Below are 26,415 nucleotides of genomic sequence, written 5' to 3'. Positions count from 1 at the left end.
TAGTCTGGGTAGGCATGTCATCTGAAAAGATTTCTTTATGACCAGTGTGAAATAGTGTGTTGCCTATATTTTCTTCTATGAGTTTTATAGTTTCAGGTCTCACCTTCAGGTCTTTGATCCATTTTGAGTTCATTTTTGTGAATGGCGATAGCAGATGGTCCACTTTCATTCTTTTGCATGTGGCTGTCCAGTTTTCCCAGCACCATTTATTGAACAGACTTTCCTTTCTCCATTGTATGTTCTTAGCTCCTTTGTCGAAAATTAGCTTTCCGTGTATGTGTGGTTTTATTTCTGGGCTTTCAATTCTGTTCCATTGATCTGTGTGTCTGTTTTTGTACCAGTACCATGCTGTTTTGATTACTATTGCTTTGTAGTATGTTTTGAAGTCAGGGATTGTGATGCCTCCTGCTTTGTTCTTTTTTCTTAGGACTGCTTTAGCTATTCGGGGTCTTTTGTTGTCCCATATAAATTTTAGTATTCCTTTTTCTATTTCTGTGAAGAATGTCATTGGGATTCTGGTTGGGATTGCATTGTATCTGTAGATTGCTTTAGGTAATATAGAAATTTTAACGATGTTTATTCTTCCAATCCACATGCATGGAATATCTTTCCATTTCTTTATGTCATCATGGATTTCTTTCAATAATGTCTTGTAGTTCTCATTGTATAGGTCCTTCACCTCCTTGGTAAGATTTATTCCTAGGTATTTTATTCTTTTTGATGCAATTGTAAATGGTATTATCTTTTTGAGCTCTCTTTCTGTTAGTTCATTATTAGCATACAGAAATGCAACTGCTTTTTGTAGATTGATTTTGTACCCTGCAACTTTGCTGTAGTTGTTGATTATTTCTAATAGTTTTCCAACAGATTCTTTAGGATTTTCTATATATAAAATCATGTCATCTGCAAATAGGGAGAGTTTCACTTCTTCATTACCTATTTGGATTCCTTTTATTCCTTTTTCCTGCCTAATTGCTCTGGCCAAAACCTCCAGAACTACCTTGAACAGGAGTGGTGAGAGTGGGCAGCCCTGCCTTGTTCCTGTTCTCAGAGGAATGGCTTTCAGTCTTTCCGAATTGAGTATGATGTTGGCTGTGGGTTTGTCATAAATAGCCTTTATTATGTTGAGGTACTTTCCTTCTATTCCCATTTTGTTGAGAGTTTTTATCATAAATGGATGTTGTATCTTGTCAAATGCCTTCTCTGCGTCTATTGAGATGACCATGTGGTTTTTATTCTTTGTTTTGTTGATGTGATGTATCGTGTTGATTGATTTGCAGATGTTGAACCATCCCTTTGTCCCTGGTATAAATCCTGCTTGATCATGGTGTATGATCTTTTTAATGTATTGTTGTATTCGGTTTGCCAATATTTTGTTGAGGATTTTTGCATCTATGTTCATCAGCGATATTGGCCTGTAATTTTCTTTCTTTGTATTGTCTTTGTCTGGCTTTGGTATCAGGGTGATGTTGGCCTCGTAGACTGATTTAGGAAGTGTTCCATCTTCCTCTATTTTTTGGAATAGTTTGAGAAGGATGGGTATTAAATCTTCTTTGAATGTTTGATAAAATTCACTGGAGAAGCCATCTGGTCCTGGACTTTTATTTTTTGGGAGGTTTTTGATTACTGTTTCAATGTCTTTACTTGTGATTGGTCTATTCAGATTCTCCATTTCTTCTTGATTCAGTTTTGGGAGGTTGTATGAGTCTAAGAATTTATCCATTTCTTCTAGATTGTCCAATTTGTTGGCATATAATTTCTCATAGTATTCTCTTATAATCCTCTGTATTTCCGTGGTATCCGTTGTAATTTCTCCTCTTTCATTTCTAATTTTATTTACTTGAGCCTTTTCTCTTTTTTTCTTAGTAAGCCTGGCTTAGGGTTTGTCGATTTTGTTTATCTTCTCAAAGAACCAACCCCTTGTTTCATTAATCCTCTCTACTGTTTTTTTGGTCTCAATTTCATTTATTTCTGCTCTGATTTTTATTATTTCTCTCCTGCTGACTTTGGGCTTTGTGTTCTTCTTTTTCTAGTTCTGTTAGGTGTAATTTAAGGTTGCCTATTTGGGCTTTTTCTTGTTTGTTAAGGTGGGCTTGTATCACTATGAGTTTCCCTCTCAGGACCGCTTTTGCTGCATCCCATATGGTTTGGTATGGCATATTTTCATTTTCGCTTGTTTCCAGATAGTTTTTGATTTCTCCTTTAATTTCATCAACGATCCATTGGTTGTTTGGTAGCATGTTGTTTAATCTCCACGTTTTTGTCACTTTCCCAGTGTTTTTTTCATGGTTCATTTCCAGTTTCATAGCATTATGGTCTGAAAAGATGCTTGTTATGATTTCAATCTTCTTAAATTTATTGAGGCTTGCTTTGTTTCCCAACATATGGTCTATCCTTGAGAATGTTCCATGAGTGCTTGAGAAGAATGTGTAGTCAGCTGTTTTTGGATGGAGTGCTCTGTATATGTCTACTAGGTCCATCCCGTCCAGTTTTTCATTTAAGTCTACTATTTCTTTATTGACTTTTTGTCTGGATGATCTATCCATTGATGTAAGTGGGGTATTAAGATCCCCTACTATTATTGTGTTGTTGTTACTGTCTCCTTTTAGGTTTGTTAATAGTTGCTTTATGTACATTGGTGCTCCTATGTTGGGTGCATACATATTTATAAGTGATATGTCTTCTTGGTGGAGTGTCCCTTTTATCATTATATATTTCCCTTCTTTGTCTCTCTTAACCTGTTTTATCTTGAAGTCTACTTTGTCTGATATGAGTATGGCAACACCTGCTTTCTTTTGTTTGCCATTAGCTTGGAGTATTGTCTTGCATCCTTTCACTCTGAGCCTGTGCTTGTCTTTAGTGCTGAGATGTGTTTCCTGGAGGCAGCATATTGTTGGGTCTTGCTTTTTAATCCATCCTGCCACTCTGTATCTTTTGATTGGAGAGTTCAATCCATTTACATTTAGGGTAATTATTGATATATGAGGGCTTAATGTTGCTGTTTTGTCACTTATTTTCTGGTTCTTTTGTGTTTCCTTTGTTTCTTGTCCCATTTGTTTCAGACTGCCAATTCAGTTTGGTTGTTCTGTCTTATGACTCTTCTAGTTTTCTCTTTGTTTATCATATGTGGTTTTGTTTTGATTATTTGTTTAGTGATTACCTTGAGGTTTGTGTAAAAAATCTTGTGTATGAGATATTCCATTATCTGATGGCCTCCTATTTCCTTATACTAAGTCAATTCAGTCACTTTCCTCTTCCCCTTCTAAGTCGTTCTTGTTATACCTTATTCTGTCTTGTGTTGTGGCTGTGTGTTTACAGTGATGAGGTTAAATTTATTTTTGGTGAATTCCTTCCTTTGGTCTTTGATTTTAGTATTTAAGTGGTTGCTAACCTATTCCAGTAAAGATCTACTATTTTTCTGAGTTTATCTACCTATTTTTCTCCTTGCTCCAAGCTTTGTATTCCCTTTCTCTTCTTTTTTTCAGGGCTGAGGGCCTTCTTGAGTATTTCTTATAGTGGGGGTCTCATGGCCATGAACTCCCTTAGCTTTTGTTTATCTGGGAGAGTTACTATTTCTCCATCAAATTTGAAGGATATTTTTGCTGGATAGAGTATTCTTGGCCGAAAGTTTTTGTCTTTCAGTATTTTGAATATATCATTCCAGTCTCTCCTAGCCTGTGAAGTTTCTATTGAGAAATCTACTGAGAGCCTGATGGGAGTTCCTTTGTACGTTATTTTTTGTTTTTGTCTAGCTGCCCTTAATATTATTTCTTTGTCATTGACTCTGGCTAGCCTTACCACTAGGTGTTGTGGTGAAGGCCTTTGTCTGTTAATATATTTAGGTGTCCTGTTGGCTTCGCTTACTGGTATTTCCTGCTCCTTCCCCAGATTTGGGAAATTCTCAGCTATTACTTCCTTGAATAGGCTCTCTGTTCCTCTTTCCCTCTCTTCTGCCTCAGGAATACCTGTAATTCTTATGGTACATTTCCTAATAGAGTCAGATATTTCTCGGAGACTTTCTTCATTTCTTTTTAGTCTTAGTTCTCTCTCCTCTTCCATCTGGAGCATATCTGTATTCCTATCCTCTAAAATGCTAATTCTTTACTCCATATTGTCAGCTCTGTTCTTTAAAGATTCCAGATTCTCCTTTATCTCCTCCATTGTGTTCTTCATCTCCATTAGCACTGATTGGTTTTTCTTTATGATTTCAATCTCTTTTGTGAAGAAACTCCTAATCTCATTGAATTGTTTGTCTGTGTTGTCTCGTATTTCATTGAGTGCTTTTATGATAGCTATTTTGAAATCTCTGTCGTTTAGATTATGGATTTCTGTGTCTTCAGGGTTGGTTTCTGGGTGCTTGTCATTTTCCTTCTGGTCTGTTGATTTCATATATCTTTGCATTGTGGTTCCTGTGTTGGCTTTGTTTTTCCTCATCCTGGAAATCTCTGGTTGCAATTTCCACCCGCCGCCACTGTGTGGTGGTAAAGGGCTGTGTAATCTAAGCTCCCTGCACTCTGCCTCGGTTTTTCCGCTGCAATCCTCGGTTTTTCCACTGTGATCCATGGGTCGGATCGCTTGATCTGGTCTGCCGTGGATCGCTTGGTCTGGTCTGGTCAGCTGAGCTGCAGGGTCCGGTTGGTGGGGAGGGGGGGCTCTCTCTTTTGCCCTCTGGGTCCCTGGTGTGGGGGGCTTTTCTTCGCCCCTTCTTATCCGCTCTCTGGGGTGCTCAGATGTTGATGGTAGCCCTGTGGCTCTTCTGAGTTCTCTGTGCGGGAGTTTCCCATTGGCTGAGAGAGCCTGAAGAGCTACGGTTTCCCCGCCGAGGGCTGCCCCTCCCCCCTCTCTGGGAGCTGCGAGGCCCCGGATCACTGATCCGATGGGGAGGGAGAGGAGTTCTCTTTACCTCTCCCCACTTCCTCCGGGGGCCCAGCACGTTCCACTCTCAGATGTGCGGCAGTGTGGATCCTTCCGATCTAGCTTTTCACTGTCTGGGATTCCGTTGTTGGTCTGTGACTGTTCCTTTTGTTGTATCTTATCAGGGGAAGAGTTCACGGGAAAGCTCACTCCGCCATGACGCTGACGTCACTAAAAATTGGAAATTTTTATGTCTTTTTCTTGCCTAATTGCTCTGGCCAAAACCTCCAGTACTGTGTTGAATAGGAGTGGCGAGAGTGGACAGCCTTGTCTTGTTGCTGTTCTCAGAGAGATGGCTTTTAATTTTTCACTGTTAAGTATGATGTTGGTGGTGGGTTTGTCATATATGGCCTTTATTATATTGAGGTACTTTCCTTCTGTACCCATTTTATTGAAAGCTTTTATCATAAATGGATGTTGGATCTTGTCAAATGCTTTCTCTTCATCTGTTGAGATGATCATGTGATTTTTATTCCTCATTTTGTTAATGTGGTATATCACATTGATTGATTTGTGGAAGTTGAACCATCCCTGCATCCCTGGTATAAATCTCACTTGATGATAGTCTGTGATCCTTTTGGTGCATTGCTGTATGCGGTGTGCCAATATTTGTTGAGGATTTTTTCATCTATGTTCATCAGTGATATTGGCCTGTAATTTTCCTTCTTTGTGTTATCCTTGTCTGGTTTTGGTAACAGGGTATTAATGTTGGCCCTTAGAATGAATTAGGAAGTGTTCCATCTTCAGTGTTTTGGAATAGTTTGAGAAAGATAGGTGTTAAATCTTCTTTGAAAGTTTGGTAGAATTCTTCAGAAAAGACATCTGGTCCTGGACTTTTGTTTTTTGGGAGGTTTTTGATTCCTGTTTCAATCTCTTTACTTGTGATTGGTCTATTCAGATTCCCTATTCCTTCTTGATTCAGTTTTGGGAGGTTGTATGAGTCTAAGAATTTATCCATTTCTTCTATGTTGTCCAATTTGTTGGAGTATAGTTTTTCATAGTATTCCCTTATAATCCTTTGTATTTCTGTGGTATCTGTTGTAATTTCTCCTCTTTCATTTCTAAATTTTATTTATTTGAGCCTTCTCTCTCTTTTTCTTAGTGAGTCTGGCTAAGAGTTTGTCAATTTTGTTTATCTTCTCAAAAAACCAGCTCTTAGTTTCATTGATCCTTTCTATTGCTTTTTTAGTCTCTATTTCATTTATTTCTGCTCTAATTTTTATTTTCCTCCTGCAGACTTTGGCCTTTGTTCTTTTTTTTTAGTTCTGCTATGTGGTTTAAGATTACTTGTTTGACATTTTTCTTCTTTGTTGATGTAGGCCTTTATTGCTATTAATTTCTCTCTTAGGACCCCTTTTGCTGCATCCCATAAGAGTTGGTGTGTTGTGTTTTCATTTTCATTTGTCTCCAGGTATTTTTTGATTTCTCCTTTGATTTCTTCATTGATCCAGTGGTTATTCAGTAGCATGTTGTTTAGTCTCCCCATATTTGTGACTTTCCCAGCCTTTTTCTTGTAGTTGATTTCTAGTTTCATAGCATTGTGGTTGGAAGAAATGCTTGATATGATTTCAGTTTTCTTAAATTTATTGAGGCTTGCGTTGTTTTCCAACACATGGTGTATCTTTGAGAATTTTCCATGTAAACTTGAGAGTAATGTGTATTCTTCTGTTTTTAGATGGGATGTTTTGTATATATCTGTTAAGTCCATCTGGCCTAGTATTTAGTTTAAGTCCACTGTTTCCTTGTTGACTTTCTGTCTGGATGATCTATCCATTGATGTAAGTGGGGTGTTGAGATGCCCTACTATTATTGTGTTGCTGTTAATTTCTCCCTTTAGGTCTGTTAATAGTTGCTTTATATACTTCGGTGCTCCTTTGTTAGGTGCATATATATTCATAAGTGTTAAGTCCTTTTGGTGGAATGTCCCTTTTATCATTATGTACGGTCCCTCTTTGTCTCTCATAGTCTTTTTTATTGTGAAGTCTGCTTTGTTGGATATAACTGTGGTAATACCTGCTTGCCTTTTGCTCGGAGTATCATCTTCCATGCCTTCACTCTGAGCCTATATTTGTCTTTAGAGCTGAGATGTGTTTCCTGAAGGCAGCATATTATTGGGTCTTGTTTTTTAATCCATCCAGCCACTCTGTGTCTTTCGATTGGAGAATTCAATCCTTTTACATTTAGAGTGATTATTGATATATGAGGGCTTAGTACTGCCATTTTATCTCTTGTTTTCTGGTTGTTCTATATTTCCATTGTTTCTTTTCTCTTGTATTTCTGACTACCATTTGAGTTTGGTAGTTTTCTGTGATGGTTTTCTCAGTTTTCTCTTTATGATTTGTGTCTCTGCCCTGATTTTTTGTTTAGTGGTTACTGAGATTTGCATAAAAGATCTCATAGATGAGATAGTCCATTTTCTGATAGCGTCTTATCGCCATTAGTCTAAGCAGGTTCCATTCCTTTCCTTTCTCTTTTGAGTTATTGTTGTCACAAATTGTTCTTTTCTGTGTCGTGAGTTTGTAACTAAATTGAAGTGTTTATAGTTATTTTTGATGCTTTCCTTCCATTTGTCTTTTATGTTATAATTGTTTGCTGACTTGTTCTGATGTAGAGCTGCAATTTTGTGATTCTATCTGTTTGTTTATCTCCTTGCTCACTGTTTTGTAAACATTTACCGTTTTTGTTACGGGTAGGAGGGCTTCTTTCATCATTTCTTGTAAAGGAGATCTAGTGGCAATGAACTCCCTCAGCTTTTGTTTATCTGGAAAAGCTCTTATTTTTCCATTGTACGTGAAGGATAGTTTCACTGGATAGAGTATTCTTGGCTGAAAGTTTTTGTCTTTCAGTGTTTTGAATATATCATTCCATTCTCTCCTAGCCTATAAGGTTTCTGCTGAGAAATCTGCTGAATTCCTGATAGGGGTTCCTTTTTAGATTATTTTCTTCTGCCTTGCTGCCCTTTATGTATATTTTTTGTCATTGACTTTTGCCAGTTTTAATAGTATATTCTTGGTGAAGGTCTTTTTGCATTGATGTAATTAAGAGTTCTGTTGGCTTCATGTACGTGTAAGTCCAGTTCCTTCCCCAGGTTTGGGAAGTTCTCAGCTGTTATTTCTTTGAACAAGCTCTCTGCTCCTTTGTCCCTCTCTTCTCCCTTTGGAATACCTGTAATCCTTATGTTGCTTTTCCTAATTGAGTCACATATTTCTTGAAGAATTCCTTCACTTTTTAAACAATCTTTGTCCTCTCTCCTCCTCCACCTAAAGCATTTCTATATTTGTATCCTCTAAATCCCTAATTCTGTCCTCAATAACATCAGCTCTATTTTTTATTGATTCTAGATTATTATTATTTTTGGGGGCAGGACGATTGGCCCTGAGCTAACATCCATTGCCAATCTTACTCTTTTTGCGTGAGGAATATTGTCCCTGAGCTAACATCTGTGCCAGTGTACCTCTATTTTTTGTATGTGGGATGCTGCCACAGCATGGCTTGATGAGTGGTGTGTAGGTACGTGCCTGGGATCTGAATCCGTGAACCCTGGAACACTGAAGCAGAGTGTGCAAACTTAAACAGTATGCCACTGGGCTGGCTCCTAGATTATTATTATTTTTTTTATTTTTATTTATTTATTTTTTTCCCCCAAAGCCCCAGTAGATAGTTGTATGTCATAGTTGCACAGCCTTCTAGTTGCTGTATGTGGGACACGGCCTCAGCATGGCCAGAGAAGCGGTGCGTCGGGGCGCACCCGGGATCCGAACCCGGGCCGCCAGCAGCGGAGCACACGCACTTAACTGTTAAGCCACGGGGCCGGCCCCCTAGATTATTTTTTATCTCAATAATTGTGTGCTTCATATCCAGAATTTGTTTTTTTTTCCCCAAACTTTTTATTTCTTTCTTTTAGTTTAGTTTTATTTTTTTGCTGAGGAAGCTTAGCCCTGAGGTAACATTTGTTGTCAATCTTCCCCCTATTTTTTTGCTTATGGAAGATTAGTCCTGAGCTAACAGCTATGCCAGTCTTCCTCTGCTTTATATGTGGGTTTGCTGCCACAGCATGGCTGACAAGTGGTGCAGGTCTCCTGGGATCCGAACCCGTGAACCCAGGCTGCTGAAGCAGAGTGTGCTGAACTTAACCACTACGCTATGGGGCCGGCCCCTGTTTAGTTTCTTTTTTAGAGTGGCGATCTCTTTGGTGAAGTATTCCTTCTGCTCATTAATTTTATTCCTGAGCTTGTTGAATTGTCTTTCTCAGTTTTCTTGTAACTTGTTGAGTTTCTTTTCCTTTTTTTTTTTTTTTTGAGGAGATCAGCCCTGTGCTAACATCTGCCCGTCCTCCTCTTTTATGCTGAGGAAGACTGGCCCTGGGCTAACATCTGTGCCCATCTTCCTCTTTTTTGCTTGAGAAAGATTATCCCTGAGATAACGTCTGTGCCAGTCTTCCTCCACTTTGTATAAGGAGTGCCGCCTCTGAATGGCTTGATGAGCAGCGTGTAGGTCTGCGCCCGGGATCCGAACCTTCGAACCCCAGGCTGCGGAAGTGGAGTGCGCGAACATAACCACTACGCCACCAGGCTGGCACTGCCTTTATTTATTTACAATGGTTTCAATGGTTTCTGTCTTTGTATTGTTAAAAAACAAAATTTAACTGAGTAAATGTAAAGATGTAATTGGTTTATTAAATGATTTGTGAATCATGAATTGGGGAGCATTCCATCTAGCAAGTTGAAAGGAGCTCCAAGGAGTTGTACCAAATGTAAAAGCTTTTAAAGGCAAGGGAGGAGGTGGGACAAGTAAGTCAAAAACAAGAGAAAGGATTATTTCAGGCAAGGTCACCTTCCTTTGGAGTTCTCCCTCCAAAGGGGATCTACCATGCAGATTACTTCATCAGTGCAGATTGACTGGTTAAAGGTCACATTTTGAGAGAGGTTGAAACTACAGACTTTTTGTTCTCAGTGGGGGCAAGTGACTCTGTTTTGGGCATGTTTCTTTTTTCTTTTTTTAAACAGTATATTAAATCCTTTAAGTGGTTGCAATCACAGGCAGTTTCTGCTAGCTGCTTTTTTGTTCTGGTCATGGGTCATACTTTACTACTTTTTTGCGTGTCTCATAATTTTTTGTTAGAAACTGGGCATTTAGACAATTCTAGGTACTGCCACTACCTCACCCCCGCCCACCCAACAGACTTTTTATTGTTATTTGTTTTTTAATCATTTAGTGCCTTTCTAGATTATTTTAGTGGAGTCTTTTTCACTCCTTGCAGTGTTACGCCTCTAATATTGCTCCCTTAGGGGGCACAGCCCTGGGTGTTCACAGTGACCTTGTGATGACAATTATTTTGTCTTTGTGTTTTTTCCTGACCATACACAGCTTTTAAGCTCCACTAATTGCTGGCTAAAGATCTGTTGTTTTCAACAATGCCCTGGGGCATTAATTACACCACAGACTGGTCCATTCAAATTCAGGCTCTTTTGATGGGATAGTTATTGAGATCACTGTTTTGAGATTTTTTTCTGACCCCAGTCAGGCTTTCCCTAGCTGTCTCTTTTCACCCTGGTTCACTCCAGCAAAGCAGCCGGCCTACAGTTTAGCCTATATGTCCAATCCATCTATCAGTCTCCTCCCAGTTGCCTTTCACTCAGGCAAAATTTCTGAGCCAAGGCTCTGGAGCTGGGGGTGGGGACAGTAGCACACTGCTCTCTGAGTGACTCCCCCACTTTAGGAGCTGAGTGATTTGGGTGGGCAGAGTTTGGGGGAGGGCAGTAGCCTCAGTTCTGCTCAGCTTTCCTCTCTTTGTGTGGAACCACCACCTTCTGAGCCAGAGCAAGAGCAACTGGGGCCTCGTGTTGTGGGTGTTCTGTGCCCAAGGTAGAGCCTTCATTCCACCAGGGGCGGCGGGATGGAAGAAGGGAGCCCCTCCATGGCTGCATTTGCCTGCAGTGTAGCCTCAGCATCAGGATAAGAAATGCTGATGTCCTGCCCCTCCTGGGCAGAAAGCTCTCTGACTGGAAGCTGGGGGAGAGGCAGCCCTGTGTTCTTGGCTGCAGCAGCATGGAGTGGAGTTTCCATCTCACTGAGTTCAGAGCCGGGGAGAACGGGGTCGCAGTGCAAATACCACAGATTCTTGCTGTTCTTACCAAATTTTAGTAGAGTTTCTTGAATAAATGTTTCTTCATTTGCTGTATCTGAATACTAGGAGGTACTTGACATTCCCAGAGGCTCACTGCATCACAGTAAAGTCCACTTGCCAGTCCTCACAGGGGACTGCTCCTTGATGTTGAGCCCCCTTGTTCAAGGAGGGCGGCCCCATCCGGGGATTGTTTTTGGCACAGATAACACATTGTTGGGTAAATTTCTGAATGGTCCGTTGCAAATTCAGACCAATTAAATACCTTGGATCCGCTGCAAGGTGGCCTCCCTCGCATAGTGAGTACTCTGATGGATTTAATAATTAACAGTTTCTCCCAGAAGGGCCTCAGGTGCCGGGATGAGACCTTCTGAGTTACATTTCAGATGCTTTGCTCAGGTCTGGTAAGGCCAGTGCAGGTGCTTCCATTAGCTTATTGAAAGCTTGGTCACATAGCTTCCCACTCAAAGAGGTCCATTTCTGGCTTATAGTTTATCATAGAGAGTCTTAGCAATCAACCCAAGTTTAGGGATCCAAATGTGGGAAAAGCTAGCTATCTCCAAGAATCCTTGTAGCTGCCTACCAGTTTTATTACCAATTCTCTCTCTTGGGGAAGGCTGCATTGCCCTTTTGAAATGATGAATCCCAAATACTTTACAGCAACATTTTTAACTCAATTCTGACACTATTTACCTGGAGATAGCTTCAGATCCCACAGGATTACCCTTTGCCTCCCATTTTAGATGCCAATTGCAAGTCCAGGTTGTCACCTGTGCTGACCAACCAGCTACAGACCAGAGGTTCCCACGACCCCCTCCCTTGGGTTTGATTAATTTGATAGAGTGAATCGCAGAACTCAGGAAAACATTTTACTTAACAGCCAGATGGAAGAGATTCATAAAGGAAGATATGTGGGGAAGGGATGTGGAGCTCCCAGGCTGTCTCTCTGGGCACGTGACTCTCACCGAATCTCCACGTGTTCACCAACCCGGAAGCTTTCTGAACCCCATATTGAACTCAATCTTCAGCCCCTCTCCCCACACCAGAGGTATGGGGAGTGTCATGGGGCTGAAAGTTCCAACCCTCTAATCACACAGTTGGTTCCCCTGGTAATCAGGGGCTTTCCAAAAGTCACCTGATTAACATAAATTCAGGTGTGGTTGAAAGGGGCTTGTTATGAATAACAAAAGACACCCATTTCACCTTTATTGCTCTGGAGTTATTTCAGGAACTGAAGACAAAAGTAATTATTATAACAAAAGATGCCCCTATGGCTCTTATATCAGAAATTACAAGGGTCTTAGGAGCTCTATACCAGAAACAAAATGAGGATATTTCTTATTATAAATCACAATATGACACCGACCTAACAGGATTCCTGCTGAAGGCAGGGCAGGGTGATAAGACATCACCCAGTGGAGAGGTGAGGGATGAGGATCCAAAAGCATCTTTTAAATCCAGCACTGTATAGCGTTGACAGCCTTCAGGTCTTGAACAAATCTATATTCCCCTGTTTCCAGCCTTTTAATGGGTAAAATGGGAGTGTTCCATGGGAATCTCCATGGCCTAATCAATCCCTGTTCTAAAAACCTATTGATTGCGGGAAGGATTCCTCTTACGGCTTCTAGCTTCGAGGGGTGTTGTTTCACCCGGGGCCAGTGATCTCTCTGCTTCAATTTTGCCTTTACTGGCATGGCACTGGCTGCTCGCCCCACCTGTCCTTGTGCCCATACTTCCCAGTTAATTCAGCTGAGTACACTTAGGGGGCATCTCTTCCTTCTCAGGTGCTGGTGTGTCTTGCAATAGGGCCGTGAGGTCAACTCCTCAACTTTTAGGAACTTGGATCTCTATTTTATCTTGTTCCCAGCTCATTGAAGCCCCTAACTTAGACAGCATGTCCCTCCCTAGAGGGGGAACAGGGCCTTCTGGTATATACAGAAAGGAATGCTTCAGCATTTTTGATCCTATTTCACAGGTCAAGGGCTCCAGAAATCTTTTGGTCTCTCCTTTTCCTGATACCTCTTTTATGTTAGTGTTAGGACCTAGAGACAACTTTTGGAGTTTCCTATGGTTGTCTGGAGCACTTTGAGATATGAAGTAGGTATTAAGAACCACTGTATCGCCCTCGACCTCAGGGTCCCAGTTTGTATATCACCTGAGGCAGTCCTGTAACCTCTGAAAAAAAAAGGTGGAGGGGTTTTCCTCAGGGCCTTGTTGGACCTCTGTCAATTTAGACCAGTTAATGGGTGGCTGGGTTACTATTTGCATGGCTTTCAAAAGCAGACCCCAAAAATGTCCTAGCTTTTCTTGATCATCAGGGTCATTGGGATTCCACCCAGGGTCAGTCCCTGGCACAGCCTTCCCGCTAGGCCTTCGAATTTCTGACCCGGGGACATATCCACCATCTGCTTGTTTCCTGGCTTTTAACAGAATGGCTGACTTTACCTTGACTTGTGAGGAGGGTGGTTCCTCTGGGGCAGCCCTCAATCTTCTGGGGTGTGCTCTCCAATTGTAAATGAAAGGGCTGGCACCATCCCTGGCTTAGAAGTCTGTATGTACTGGCGTAATGCCAATACTCTTCTGGCTCCAGCCCAGTCTCAGTGTCCAGCCTGCACCGAAGCGACTGGGCATTGAGCCTCTTCTGCTGCCACCGCTGCTGCTCATTGCCCCTGGGCTGAGCTGAGGTGGGCTGAGTGCAGGGCCCCTGCACCCAGGCGCCTGCCCGCCCACCCTCACGTCACCCCTCCTGCCACCATCACCGCTACTGCGTCTGGGGCCTCTGCTGCTGCCGTGACAGGGCAGGGTATACTGGGTCACCCTGTGCCGCATCCCAGAGGCCTTCCTCTCCACGCCATCTCAGCACCGCCGCTGCTACCAATAACTCTGAGGACATGCCCGTTTCAGTCAAACCAACAAACTTAAACAAGCTTCTGACTCACACACAAGACAAACACATCCGCACAAAGACAAAATCCAGCTCCTGCAGGACAAAAACAGAAGGTAAAGTCCAACAATCCCCTGGATCTCTCCCAAACGAGGGGCCCTCCTTTCAACAACACAAAAGGCAAATGGAGAGACAGGGACTTCATGACCGCACGTGTCATGGCAACTCACCCGGCAAAAGCAAAACTGAAAGTACTCACATATGAGACAAACACATCCACACAAGGACAAAAAGTAGACCGAGGTCCAGTGCCTTTCTCCACTCCATGTGAGCATTGCGCCGAGGGCGGCCAATGCCAGTGGGAAGGGGGAGCAGCAGGGGAAGTCCCCCAGGCAGAGACACCTAGACAGCTGCTGGGGACCACCAACCGTTTGAACCCTCACTGGGGCTGTCCAGCCATGGGCACAAGACACCTGGCTGGCTCACCTGAATTGATACCGAATTGCTTAATCTCAGGTTCATGTGCTGGATGCTCAGTAAGCCGAACACTGAGACATGGGTGCTTGGAGGTGGAGAAAGGTTTATTCAAGTTGGCCAAAACGAGAAGATGGGAGCACAGGTTCTCTCAAACCTGCCTCAGCAAGAGTGGAAAGCAGGGGGTTTTATAGAGCTAAGAGGCTTAGCAGGAGGAGTTTCAAAGAAACAAAGGGGTAATCTTTCACTCCAGAGAAGCCCTTGGGCATTCTGACTTCTGGGCTTGAATGGCAGCTGTGAGCCAGCCATCCAGTGATCACAACCTCCCTGAAATCATTCTCTTCCTTCTGCAAAACAAGCTCACAAATCCTCATGACCCCTGAGTCACCCCCTCAAGTTAAACAGGAAAACACCTTAAAGGCAATCATGTTCTTATTGAATATCTACAGTAACCCTCAGGTACCTGTTTCAAGAGGACTAGGGAGATATAGTTGGACTGCTGGTGGCACCAAGGGCCTTCTCCAGGTTAATGGTCATGAATCAGACCATGGCCAGCTAGCCTGGGTGTGTTTTGTCTCATCCTTGTTCAGCTTCGAGGAGACAGACCTGGAGTCTGTTGGAGCTTAAAGGTAACCAGTGTTGGAGTTGTGCCAGGTGAGCACCAGAGGAGAGCAGCCAAGGAAGCTTATAAGGTGTCCAGTCTCTTTATAATTTAGAACTATTGTAATTTTTTTCACTCTAAGCTATTCAGTGAGGTGCAGCTTTATTTAAGAGCACTCCCTCCAGTGAGCTTGCCTAGGTGTTTGTTTTTTGTCTCCTGTTCATAAGCTAGTGTAAAAGTCATGCCAAGCTAACTGTTTCAGTCCTGGAAATCACTAGTTCCCAGGGATGTGAGGAGCAGCCCAGCAGACCTCTAGTTGCCCCAGTCCTTCCCCTGGCAAGTCTTCTAGAGCAACTCTGGCCTGCAGCAACCCCTCCCTCACCCCCAGCACCTAATGTTTGAATGATTTTTTGATCCTTTTTTTTTTTTTTTTTTTTTTGGTGAGGAAGATTGTCCCTGAGCTAACATCTGTGTCAGTCTTCCTCTATTTTGTATGTGGGATGCTGCCACAGCATGGCTTGATCAGTGGTGTGTAGGTCTGTGCCTGGGATCTGAACCCTCGAACCCTGAGTTGCCGAAGTATGAACTTAACCACTATGCCTCCAGGCTGGCCCCGATTTTTGATTCTTTAATATTCTCCTCTACTTTTTTTTTTTTTTTAAAGATTTTATTTATTTATTTATTTTCCCCCCAAAGCCCCAGTAGATAGTTGTATGTCATAGCTGCACATCCCTCTAGTTGCTGTATGTGGGACGCGGCCTCAGCATGGCCGGAGAAGCAGTGCGTCGGTGCGCGCCCGGGATCCGAACCCGGGCCGCCAGCAGCGGAGCGCGTGCACTTAACCGCTAAGCCACGGGGCCGGCCCTCTCCTCTACTTTTTTTCTCTCTTAACTTGCTAATAAATTCTTGAGAGCAGAAAATATCTCTTGTATCTTCTGTTGCACATAGCACTTAAATATTTGGTTCTCAGGCTCAAATTGTATTCATTTATTAACTTTGCACCTCTGTTGTGTAGGATGAACTATTTGTACTGCTCACATTCTCTGTATGGGAACCTTCCAGGCCACTGCTGCCCAGCATGCAGCTTAGTGTCAGGTTCTAGCATCCTGTTCTGTTACAGGGTTTGGAGCTCCTCTGCCTGTCCTGGGAGGACTGGCCTAGTGTTTTTTCTGTGAAGCCCCACCCAGTGTGAGCCTCTAGATGGGTTGAGCAGGAATCTTTGTAAGTGCTGAAATATTTGAACCAGATGCCCCTCCTCCAAATAGAGTCCTTTGTCTCGGAGATTCATGGAAACATGAGCTGCCCATCTGCCTTTGGGCCCAGGCTTCTCAGGTTGCAACAGGATTGTTTAGGACACCAAAGGGATTTTTATTTTTGTACAGAAGAGATCCACAGAGACTGAGAAGGTGAGTAGGAGATAAACAAGATGAATTTTATTCTGGAAAATAGCTGATAAAATTTGCACATCTTGGAGGCAAAATAACTTAGTGCAAGGAGACACTTGGAGATCTGTAGTTCTAAAAGGGATATGTGAGATACTAATGGAGTTTGCCGTTGAGTGTGATAAGGGGGACAAAAACCACCATGAAATTCTAGGTGGAAAGCTGTAGTTCAACTCAGTGAGTATTTATTTAACATCTGATATTTGTTCGTCTCCATGTTAGGTCACTGGACAGGTGAGACGTACGAACCTTGTCTTCCAAGAGCTTACAATGTTTCCTGGTGCTAACCTCGTGCGGGGCATCAGTCACAAGTATGGACTGACCTGAGTGCAGCCTCAGTGGAGGGAGAAGACTTGTCCTCCGATAATGATACAGCCTGTGGTACTGACATTAGTGATACTGGAATTCAGATAGAGGAGAGAGCCCTGCTAGGGTGGGTGGAGGTGACTCCACAGAGAGGCAGGACTTAAAGGATAAGGAGGATTAGATGGGGCTGGGGTGGAAACCTAGGGGTCAGGTGTGAGGAAAGAGGAGGGTAGCAGAAAGAGGAGTTTGGACTTGATTCTCTAGCCTGGGAAAGTGGCTCGTGCCCTGGCTGTTTCTCGGGTCCTTAGATTCTATGGGAACGAAGGAGAACCCACTGTTTTTATCCAGACGCGCTCCCCCCACCCCCACCATTCCTCCTCATCTGTGCCAAACTGGAAATGGCAGTGATCCTCAGGTCCTCTCTGCCTCGCCTGGATCACTTGATCGCTGAGCCTGGAGGGCCTCCTCCTTTGTTTAATCTCACTCAGCAATTCTCTATTCCTTGTAACCCTATAATCCCTCTTTCTCTGAGTCTTCCTTCTCCTGCCTCCCCTAACTGTATTTCTAAATCACAAATATAATCATGTAAGTCCTCTGCTTAAAAACTCCTACTGATTCTCCACTGTCCACAGGACAAAGTCTAAGCTTCGTGACCTTTATAACCTGGCTCCAGCCTCCTTCTTCTGGCAATGTTCTGGGTCTGAGTGACCATTTAGGAGAAGTCGAAGTATTTTATAGTAAAGTATTTCAATTTTCCGTAGTTCATGGTGCTAAAAGGATAGACTATTCAGGTATGGTGACAACATACTTTTCTTATTAATCATGCAGAGCTACGGCACAGAAGAAGCATTTATATTTATAATGACCCCGGATCTCCAAGGAAAAGCTGAAATATGGATAGTAACTTATATTTTAAAAAGGCAGCAGAAAGATAAGTGATACCTTTGGGAGGGATTTCCACTTAAAATAGCAATTAAAAAAAATCTGGTGCTTAAAGAGATAAGCTTCAGGTATCTGGAAAACCCCCTTATGATGCCCAATACAAGAAATGTGAGGTGGTCAGCAGGCATACATGGATCTTGACAGATCTTATAAGGAAACATGAATGCCATAGATAAGACAGCAAGAGCTGAGTGATCATGAGAAAGCAGTCAGAGATACCCAGGCTCATCTGCTGGCTCCTGCGTGGAGTAGGGTCCCTAGGCCCTTAGCATCAAACATGCCTTTCCTTTTTGGGTCACTGGTTTGAATGGCATTTCTTGGAAATGGAAGCAGGTTCTTTTTTGACTGAGCACATAGAAGGTAAGAAATCAACTGAGACATATTTTGGAATTGGCTGCCCTGAGCATGTTTCAGAAGTAGGAGCAAACAAGTGGTCAGATCCCCACAGAGTAATGAGAGGCGGCAGAAGAGTAACAAAGAGTCTTGAAGGACCTGTGGTGAATGGACCAGTGGCGAGGTCGCCTTCCCTCAAAAAGAACAGATCTCTTGGTTAGGAGTTCTTGGGGGCAGCGATGGCGGTTTTAATGGAGCAGGAAGGGTCATTGTAGGCAACCCATAAAGAGGCAGAATCCTCCGTGACCTTGAGCAGAAGGGGATGTGTTCTAAAAGCCCTCATTGGGTGCATGCCCCTGTCACTTCCTCTCCCACCCCCCAGCAGCATATAAAGCCTGGGGGAGTAATGCAGAAGGACACAGACTGACTGTCTTCCCAACCCACTCAATTCAGTCAGCAGTGTGGACACTACACACACACTTGCAGGTGTGGAGGTGCTGCCAGGATTAGTGGCTGGCAGAGCTGTTCCTCCCATGGGGGATGAGGTTGCCTCTTTCCTCCTCTGTGAGCCAGTGGGGGAGGGTGGGAAGGGAGGCAGTGCTGCCCGACAGAGCAGGAGGCTGCCCGGATTACCGCACTGTCGTGTGTCTCCGTCTCTTAATCCTCCTGTGGAACAGTGGGTAGCCTGAGAAGCCTGAGTTGTGCTTTAGTTCCTGGCTATTCTGCCACATATAAAAAACGGATGAGCCTTGTTATCCAGTGAGTTTCCACAGTCAGTTCTTACTGAAGTCAAGCCATTGGTCCAAGGGAAAACAAAGCTGCAGGAAACATGGAACTTTCCTACACCTTCTTGAAAATGCAAGTCATGTTGCCTAGGAAGTACTTCTCTCCCCTTGTGTTCTGCACACCGCCAGCGTTGGAGCTATGGAAGAGGCAGCTGAAGTTATTCCAAGAAGGTGCTGGAAGTTTGGTAATAAAAGGAAGTGGCATTTCTCCCTTGCCTCTAGGCTGGGTTTCTGGGAGTGCACGTGGTCAAAAGGAGACCGTCCTAAGCTTTGAGAGATGATTATGTGCTGGGCTCCTGTACATGCTGGCCGGCTGTCCCGGCAGCGCTGGGTGAGGGCGTGCATGGGCCGTGTGCAAAGATTCCCAGTGTTAAATGCAGTGTGTTGAGTGAGAGGGTGCCAATTGGTTGCAAGAGTGTAGATAAACAAGAGCAAATATATATACAGCGGTGTGCAGCCTGCTCAAGTTCCCAAAGCTTGCTGCTAGACTGAAGACTTGTCTGGTCGCCACTCCCGGGCTGGCTCAGGAGCAGAGGGGAACCTGCGTGACTGAGCACAGAAAGTGCCTTCTCCCTGCTCGTTAGGAGGACGCTTTTAAAGCATTTCCTTCTAACATAACCAAATAGTCTACTGAAGGTGAATTGCTTTTGTGGGGGTGAAGGTGTGGCTGTGGACGGGGCGATGGAGAAAGCTGGGGGTGAGACACCTGGGAGCCCTGACCAGTCCTTCCTGGCGACTCTGAGTGACCCACAGGTGGCCTTGCTGTCCGTTCACAAGTGGCAGTCCATCAGGAGGAGCCCTGGGGCCAGGGGCTCCACCAGGCAGGGGACTTCAGAGGAGGAAGGCTCTCTTCCATCAGAGGAGGGAGAATTTTCACGGAAGGTTTTGAATGGAACACGAGAACTCAGTTCCAGTCAGGTCAGTGCGATTGCAGATGGGCCAAAAAGCCAAGAGGAGGTTGAATGCAGTTTATAGATGGAGGTATCTCCCATATCTTATGTTTGAGGGGTCAGGGGAGCGGGTCTGGGGTGGGGAGTGAGAGTATGAATATAGCACGGAGCCGGGAGTCAAGGTGGATTCTCCCGAGATTAAGTCCATGGTGGATACGTCTTGGGTTTTGTTGCTTCATATTTTCAGAACATTTTGTAAGCCTCTGTGGAGCAAAAGTTTTCCAAAATGCAGGTCAGACAAAAATGGATCTTTCCCCTCTTTTCGTTTTTTAAAATGTGTACCTAATTTTGTTACTCTCCACATTTTGACTAAATAAACATTTTGAAAATGTTGCTGCAAAACGAAGCTGCTCGTAGTAAGCAAATGAGTTTTGTTAACCCAAAGGTCAGGTCACGCTCAAAAGTAGGGCAGTGTAACATTTTGTAAAAATGGTGCCTTTTAGTAGCATTTCCGGGTGGGATTTGTGGTCTCTATGGGGTCTTTTCCATTGACATAAGTAGAAGGAAAAAAATATTAGTTAGATACAAAGGAAAGTTTTCATAAGTACTTTGCCCCTTTAAGAGTTATTTTTGTTTCTTCTGGTGTTAATTGTTTAAGAAGTCCCCAATAGTAAAGGAAATTTTATGAAAAGAGATTTTTGAAATGTGCAAGAGATGTTGAAGGAGATTTATGAATGTCTGTTTTTGCAGTGCGTGGTCAACTTTTATATTTTTAGCTGAGTGTCTAAGATAGCCAAATATTAAATATTTTTGGGGGGAATGCTGAGAGCATTTCTTTAAAATGTTTAAACCACTACTTTACAAAATCCAGTCTGTGTCTGAGATATTTGAATGTGAAATATTCTAATGATTTTTAATGGCCAGTTCTAATCTCACATGACTTAGGGAAGCAACCTGAACTTGGCTGGGGGAGCCCTTCAGAAAGGAGGGCCGGGGTAGAGGCCGCGGTAGAGGCCGCGGCAGCCGTGGTCTCACGGGTCTGGTGCTCGTCTGTATACTCTGCCGTTGTGGGGCTGTGAGACCTGGCAGGACTCTTGGACTTGTTGAGCTTCAGATTCCTCTTTACAAAGTGGAATGAAAAGTGCTGCCTCATAGGATTGTGAAAGCACTTTGTAGAGTAATGTATAAACGCAGAATGGTATTGTTTTTGACAAAATTATGATTTTCAGTGCAATTCCCAACTTGGAGATGTGTTTCGTGCTCTCTGAATGTAGCAATGAACATTCTCGTGTAATTGTATATCTAGTTGAGGAAATTCCCAGAAGTGGAATTACTGGGTCATATGCAATGGTCATTTAATACTATGATGGATATTGCTTAATTGCTCTCCAAAAAGGTTGTATAAAGTTAGTTTTCTACAAACAGTGGTGAGAATTACTTTTTCCTATGTGCTTGCTCTGTATCATCAAACTTTTAAGTTTTTGCCAGCCTATTGGGTAAAAACTGATATCTTGTTTACATTTATATTTTATTATTATTATTATTCCTTCTCATTCTTTTTCCCCCCCAGTTTTTTTTTTTTTTAAGTAGGAGGCTTTATTTATTTATTTATTTATATTTTTTTGGTGAGAAAGATTAGCCCTGAGCTAACAGCTGTTTCCAATCCTCTTCTTTTTGCTGAAGAAGATTGGCCCTGGGCCACATCCTCCTCCACTTTATATGTGGGATGCCTGCCACAGCATGGCTTGATAAGCAGCGTGCAGGTCTGCGCCCGGGATCCAGACCTGCGAACCCTGGCCTGCCGAAGTGGAGCATGCAAACTTAACCGCTACGCCACCGGCCCCTCTCCCACCCAGTTTTATTGAGATATAATTGGCATGTAGCGCTGTATAAATTTAAGGTGTACAGCATAATAATTTGACTTACATATATTGTGAAATGATTACCACAGTAAGTTTAGTGAATCGCCATCATCACATATAGATAGAAAAAGAAAAAGAAAAAGACAATTTTCTTTCCTTGTGATGAGAACTCTTAGGATTTACTCTCTTAATAACTTCCATATATACCATACAGCAATGTTAGCTATAGTCATCATGTTGTACCTTACATCCCTAGTACTTATTTATCTTATAACTGGAAGTTTGTATCTTTGACCACCTTCATCCAATTCCTCCTACCCCCACTCCCTGCCTCTAGTAACCACAAATTTGATTTCTTTTTCTGTGAGTTTGGTTTTTCTTTTTGTTTTAGATCCCACATATAAGTGAGATCATACAGTATTTGTCTTTCTCTGTCTGATTTATTTCACTTAGCATAATGCTGTTAATCTGAAAATTAAGCAAAAATGAGAGGCAGAGAGGTGTGTTTATTTTGTGATGGAAGAATTGAGAAATTCGAGGTATATAGATTTGGGTGGCAATCCAAATAGTGTCCTGCTAGGGAGTCAGAGGTAGGGGCTTTTAAAGGCAAAAGAGGAAGGTTTGCATTACAAAGAATTTAATTGGGGTTGGCAGCAGAAAGTAATCTTGGCTAAACATAATTGATTGCTAAGACTATGGTCAAAAGGAGGTAAGTCCATCATGGTGACTGAGTTGCAAGTTTCTTGCAGTGTTCTCAGAATATCTGTGTCTTGACTCAGTTTAGAAGTTCATGTTCTGCTCAATGAGGACGAGGCATAAGACCCATTTCCTTAATGGCCTCCTGGCTCCATTTTAAAGCCCTCAGACATTAGTGGCTCTGTTTTGTTTCACGTTTCACATTTCACATTTTCCCATTTTGATTGAGATCTTTCTCTGAAAGCATTGCTGATCAACATAGGTTTGTTTAGTCCCATGTCACTAGAATGGACCTGTCCCAGAAAGTCATGTCCCATGTTGGGGGGAATTTTTTTTTTTCTTTTTTCCCATGCTTATTCCAAGGAGTCAGTGTCATAAGGGTTAGGCCACATTTGAGCATCAAGGAGGCAGTCAAGAAATGACTCTTAGGCAGTTTCCTTGCCTGGGAATTTTCATCCAGTTACCTGAGGGTTCAGGTGAATAAGCCTTATCTATCATTTCAGTACTTTGAGCAACCATAATCTTGGTGTTTGTAGAAGGTCTGGAGCAGATCTGAGTGAGTTGTAGCATAAGAGGTTTAAATACAAGTGCACATAGCAAAATTCCAATAATAATCATAAACAATATTTGAAGTTCTGGTATTGTTCAAGCACCTATACCTGAAGGAAGCCAGCTGAAAACATCGATAGGGAACCAGAGGGTGTCGTTAAAAGACTTTGGACCAGAGAGGTCCTTGTGCTATTTTCCTAGTTTTTCTGAGTTCTAACTCATCTTCACCAGAGAGTTGACCCAGGTATAGCAAGAAGTGTTGGCTACACACAGATGCCACCCTGTTCTGCAAGGAGACAATCGAGCCCTATTCGATTATCTAATATAACCCTTGCTAGGGAATCCAGGGATTGTTGTTGAGCCAAGGCTCGACTGGTAGAATTTGCCAGTTTAGCTATGGTTAGGGATAAATTATCAACAGGTCATGATGGACTACACCAATCCAAGGGACAAATCCTTTGGCAATGATAATCAATGGAGAGTAGATGGGGTGTAAAAAGGGGATTGCCAAGTCTCGTCTAGACCTATGAGACTGAAGTTGGGTTTTTTCTTTTGCAAGAACTTGAAATGGAATGGTTTCCTAAAACCATTCCTTGAAATGGAATCCTAAAATGCCTTGTCCTGCCATACGCCAGTCATCTAGACATTCATAAGCCGGTGGTTCCCTGTTGTAATCACACACAAAGGTGTACCCAGAAGGGGCACGTAGTATGCTGCCAAGAGTGCGGTTGTTTATGTTCTTGTTGGCGCGGATGAGTTTAGGGATATGTTCTAGCCAAGGATCATTGTGGCCACTACAGCCCATGAAGGGGCTAGCTAACAACCATCTGGCCCTGTTGCAACAAAATTCTTGATATAGATGAATGAGATTACATTTCTTACAAATTTTGGTCAGCCATTTGCTTGATGCTGGAGGCGAAGGAAAAAGCATGAGGGTCTGGGTTTTTGGACTGGTAGAGGAATAGGGCTTTAGGGAGATATTTTGTGGAGGGCTCAACCAAAAACAAGGTGGAGATACTTGATCAAATAGTTTTACTCTGTAGGCAGTTTTAAGGGCTGGGCGCTTAAAATCTACTGTAGCATTGGGGACCAAGGACAAATTGGTGACGGGTATAATCAGGGTCCGTAGTTCCCGATGACTTTGGCCTTTGGAGACATATCCAGCACTCAGAGAGATATCCCCCAGTTGCTCTAGTTTGGGAAGAGTTCGCTAGAGTATTATCCTCCCATTTGCCAATAGACATACCCTCAGAGAAGGTAAAAACTTCAGCTAAGATTAAACAGATTCTAACAAAGTGCTGACTATTCACCATCTTGGACATAATAAAGGAAGTCATTAAGTGGTATTCTGAAACCACCAGCTGAATAAGTGAGTCTTTCTTAGCAAAAATGTTGAATTATTATCATCAGGCTCAATAAATTTATGCGTGTGATAGAGTATGTTTATTATGAAGAGGATCGGTTGTAAGTTTAGAGTGATGTGTATGTATATAGTGGCCTGATCCTGAATCTTGGGAAAGCTATCAAAATCAGATGCTGTGTGCCTCACTTCCTAGTTAACGTTATTCTTAATTCTCCAGTCGGTTCGGAAGTCTGAGTGGGCGTTGGAACCTTCTTTAAATGAGAAACATGAATCCAAGAATCAACACCTTTAAGTTTGGCAGTACAAGGATTAGTTAAGAGTACCTGATATGGGTCCTTTCAATCTAGGTTGTGAAGAATCTTTTTGAAGGTGTTGTTTCTAGTACACAAAGTCACTTGGCTGTAGGTTCTGAAGTTTGTTGTCTTCATCTCCCGGGAACGCACTGTGGAAAGATTGTTCTACCAGGGCTTGAATTTTATCTAAGGCTATGATTATTCCTTTGCAATGCTCAAGCATGTCTCCTTTAATTAACTGAATATCAGGAGCAGAGAGTGCGAAGTGCATAGGTCAGCTGTAATTATTTCAAATGGTGACAGCTTGTGTTTCCCAAAGAGGGTAGCTCTCCAATGCAAAAGGACCAGAGGAAGTGCTTTAGGCCAAGCCAATTTTGAAGATTTCCATAAATTTTGCCAATTGAATCTTAGTAATGCCATTTGTTCTTTCCACCAGTCCAGAGGTCTTAGGGTGATAAACACAATGAAAATGCTGTAAAATAGGCCAGACTTCACATATCTGTTGTATAACATGGCCAGTAAAATGCATTCTTTGGTCACTATGTAGTTTTGAGGGGACACCCTGGGTGGGTGTAATCTTTTGTAATAATATTTTTGCAACTGCCGAAGTGGTAGCCTGTCGGCAAGAGAATGCTTCGACCCAATGAGAAAACATGCAAACCATAACAAGAACAAATTTATAGCCTTGGTAAGGAGGCAACTGGATAAAATCCATTTGCCATACCTCGAAAGGCCCTCTAGACAATTCAAAATGTCTGGGAGCTGTCTGGATAGTCTTCCCTGGGTTGTATTTGGGACATACAGCATGAGTTAATTGTGCCTCCTTGGCGGCTTTAGAAATATTTTCCCACCAGTGTGGTTTCATGAAACTTGTAAGTTTATCTGCTGCTCAGTGGGTCATCTGATGGGTCGTTTCCATCAGAGGTCTTTTCATGGACTCTGGCAAGACAGGTTTTTTGTTTGGGCCATACCATAAGTTGGTTAATGGGCTTCAGATATAACCATTACCTATCTGGTAAAGGCTTTCATTAGGTGGTGCCTTAGATTGGGCATCTTTGATCATTTTCATTAGTTCCTCTTTTGGAAGATAGTCAAAATTTGCTATAGTCGCTTCAGGTTTGGTAGCTCTGGGCATAGGGCAGCCAAATTATTGATCAGCCACATTATTTCCTTTAGCTTCATCTGAAATTGACTTTGAATGCCCAGGCACCTTAATGATGACTAGGACAGATGGAAGTTGGATCAATTCTAGTAATTCATTAACAAATGATCCATTTTTAATTTGGGGTCCTCCAGAGTTTCAAAATCCTCTCATACTGAAATCATGAATGACCCCAAAGTGATAACGATCATCTGTATAAATGTTTGCAATTTTTCCTTTTGCTAGAGTGCAGCTCTAGTCAAGGCATATAGTTCAGCTTGCTGAGCTGAAGTGACTGTTGGCAGTGGAGCTGCTTCGATCACCTCGAAAGGAGTTGTAATAGTGTATCCAGCACAATATTTTCCTTTATCATTTGACCCATCAGTAAACCATGAGAGCTTGGCATTTGTAATAGGAGTTTCCTGTAAATGAACCCTAGGTGCCAGTAGTTGGCCAAAGTTAAATTGTCATGAGGTGTCTGGTCAGAAGTCAGAGGAAGGAGTGTTGCAGGGTTAAGATTGTTACAGCGAGAGAGCATAATGTGGGGAGGAGTTAACAACAAGATCTCATAAGAGGTGAGTTGATTTGCAGAAAGATATTGAGTGTGATGAGAACTGAGTAAGGCTGCCACAGCATGAGGAACAGAGATAGTGAGGGGCGGGCCAATGGTAATTTCTTCTGTTGATTTTGTAAGGGCTGTTCTAGCTGATATTGCTCTCCTGCGAGGAGGGAGACCATTGGCTACTGGATCCAATTGTTGACTGTAGTAACCAAATGGTCTATGTTGTCCTTCATGTTTCTGAGTAAAGACACCCA

At 42.7% G+C, this 26,415-nt stretch overlaps 1 protein-coding gene across 7 annotated transcripts in view; it reads left to right on the top strand.

The window, feature by feature from the left end:
- ATP7B (ATPase copper transporting beta) overlaps positions 1–26,415 on the top strand; it is a 98,470-nt gene that overhangs the window by 14,365 nt on the left and 57,690 nt on the right. The window contains exon 1 of one of the 7 annotated variants that reach the window (XM_004433683.3): positions 19,472–19,723. The exons of the other annotated variants lie outside the window; for them this stretch is intronic. Coding sequence (XP_004433740.2) covers positions 19,487–19,723 — 237 coding nt within the window. The 5' untranslated portion in view covers positions 19,472–19,486. Of the gene's footprint in view, positions 1–19,471; positions 19,724–26,415 lie in introns of those variants that run through there. 7 annotated transcript variants of the gene reach the window in all.

Source organism: Ceratotherium simum, chromosome 10, assembly GCF_057802395.1.
Source record: "Ceratotherium simum simum isolate JZ-2026a chromosome 10, ASM5780239v1, whole genome shotgun sequence".
Lineage (NCBI taxonomy): Eukaryota > Metazoa > Chordata > Mammalia > Perissodactyla > Rhinocerotidae > Ceratotherium > Ceratotherium simum.
The sequence above is the reverse complement of the archived record's forward strand: the minus strand, read 5'-3'. Positions and strand labels throughout refer to the sequence as shown.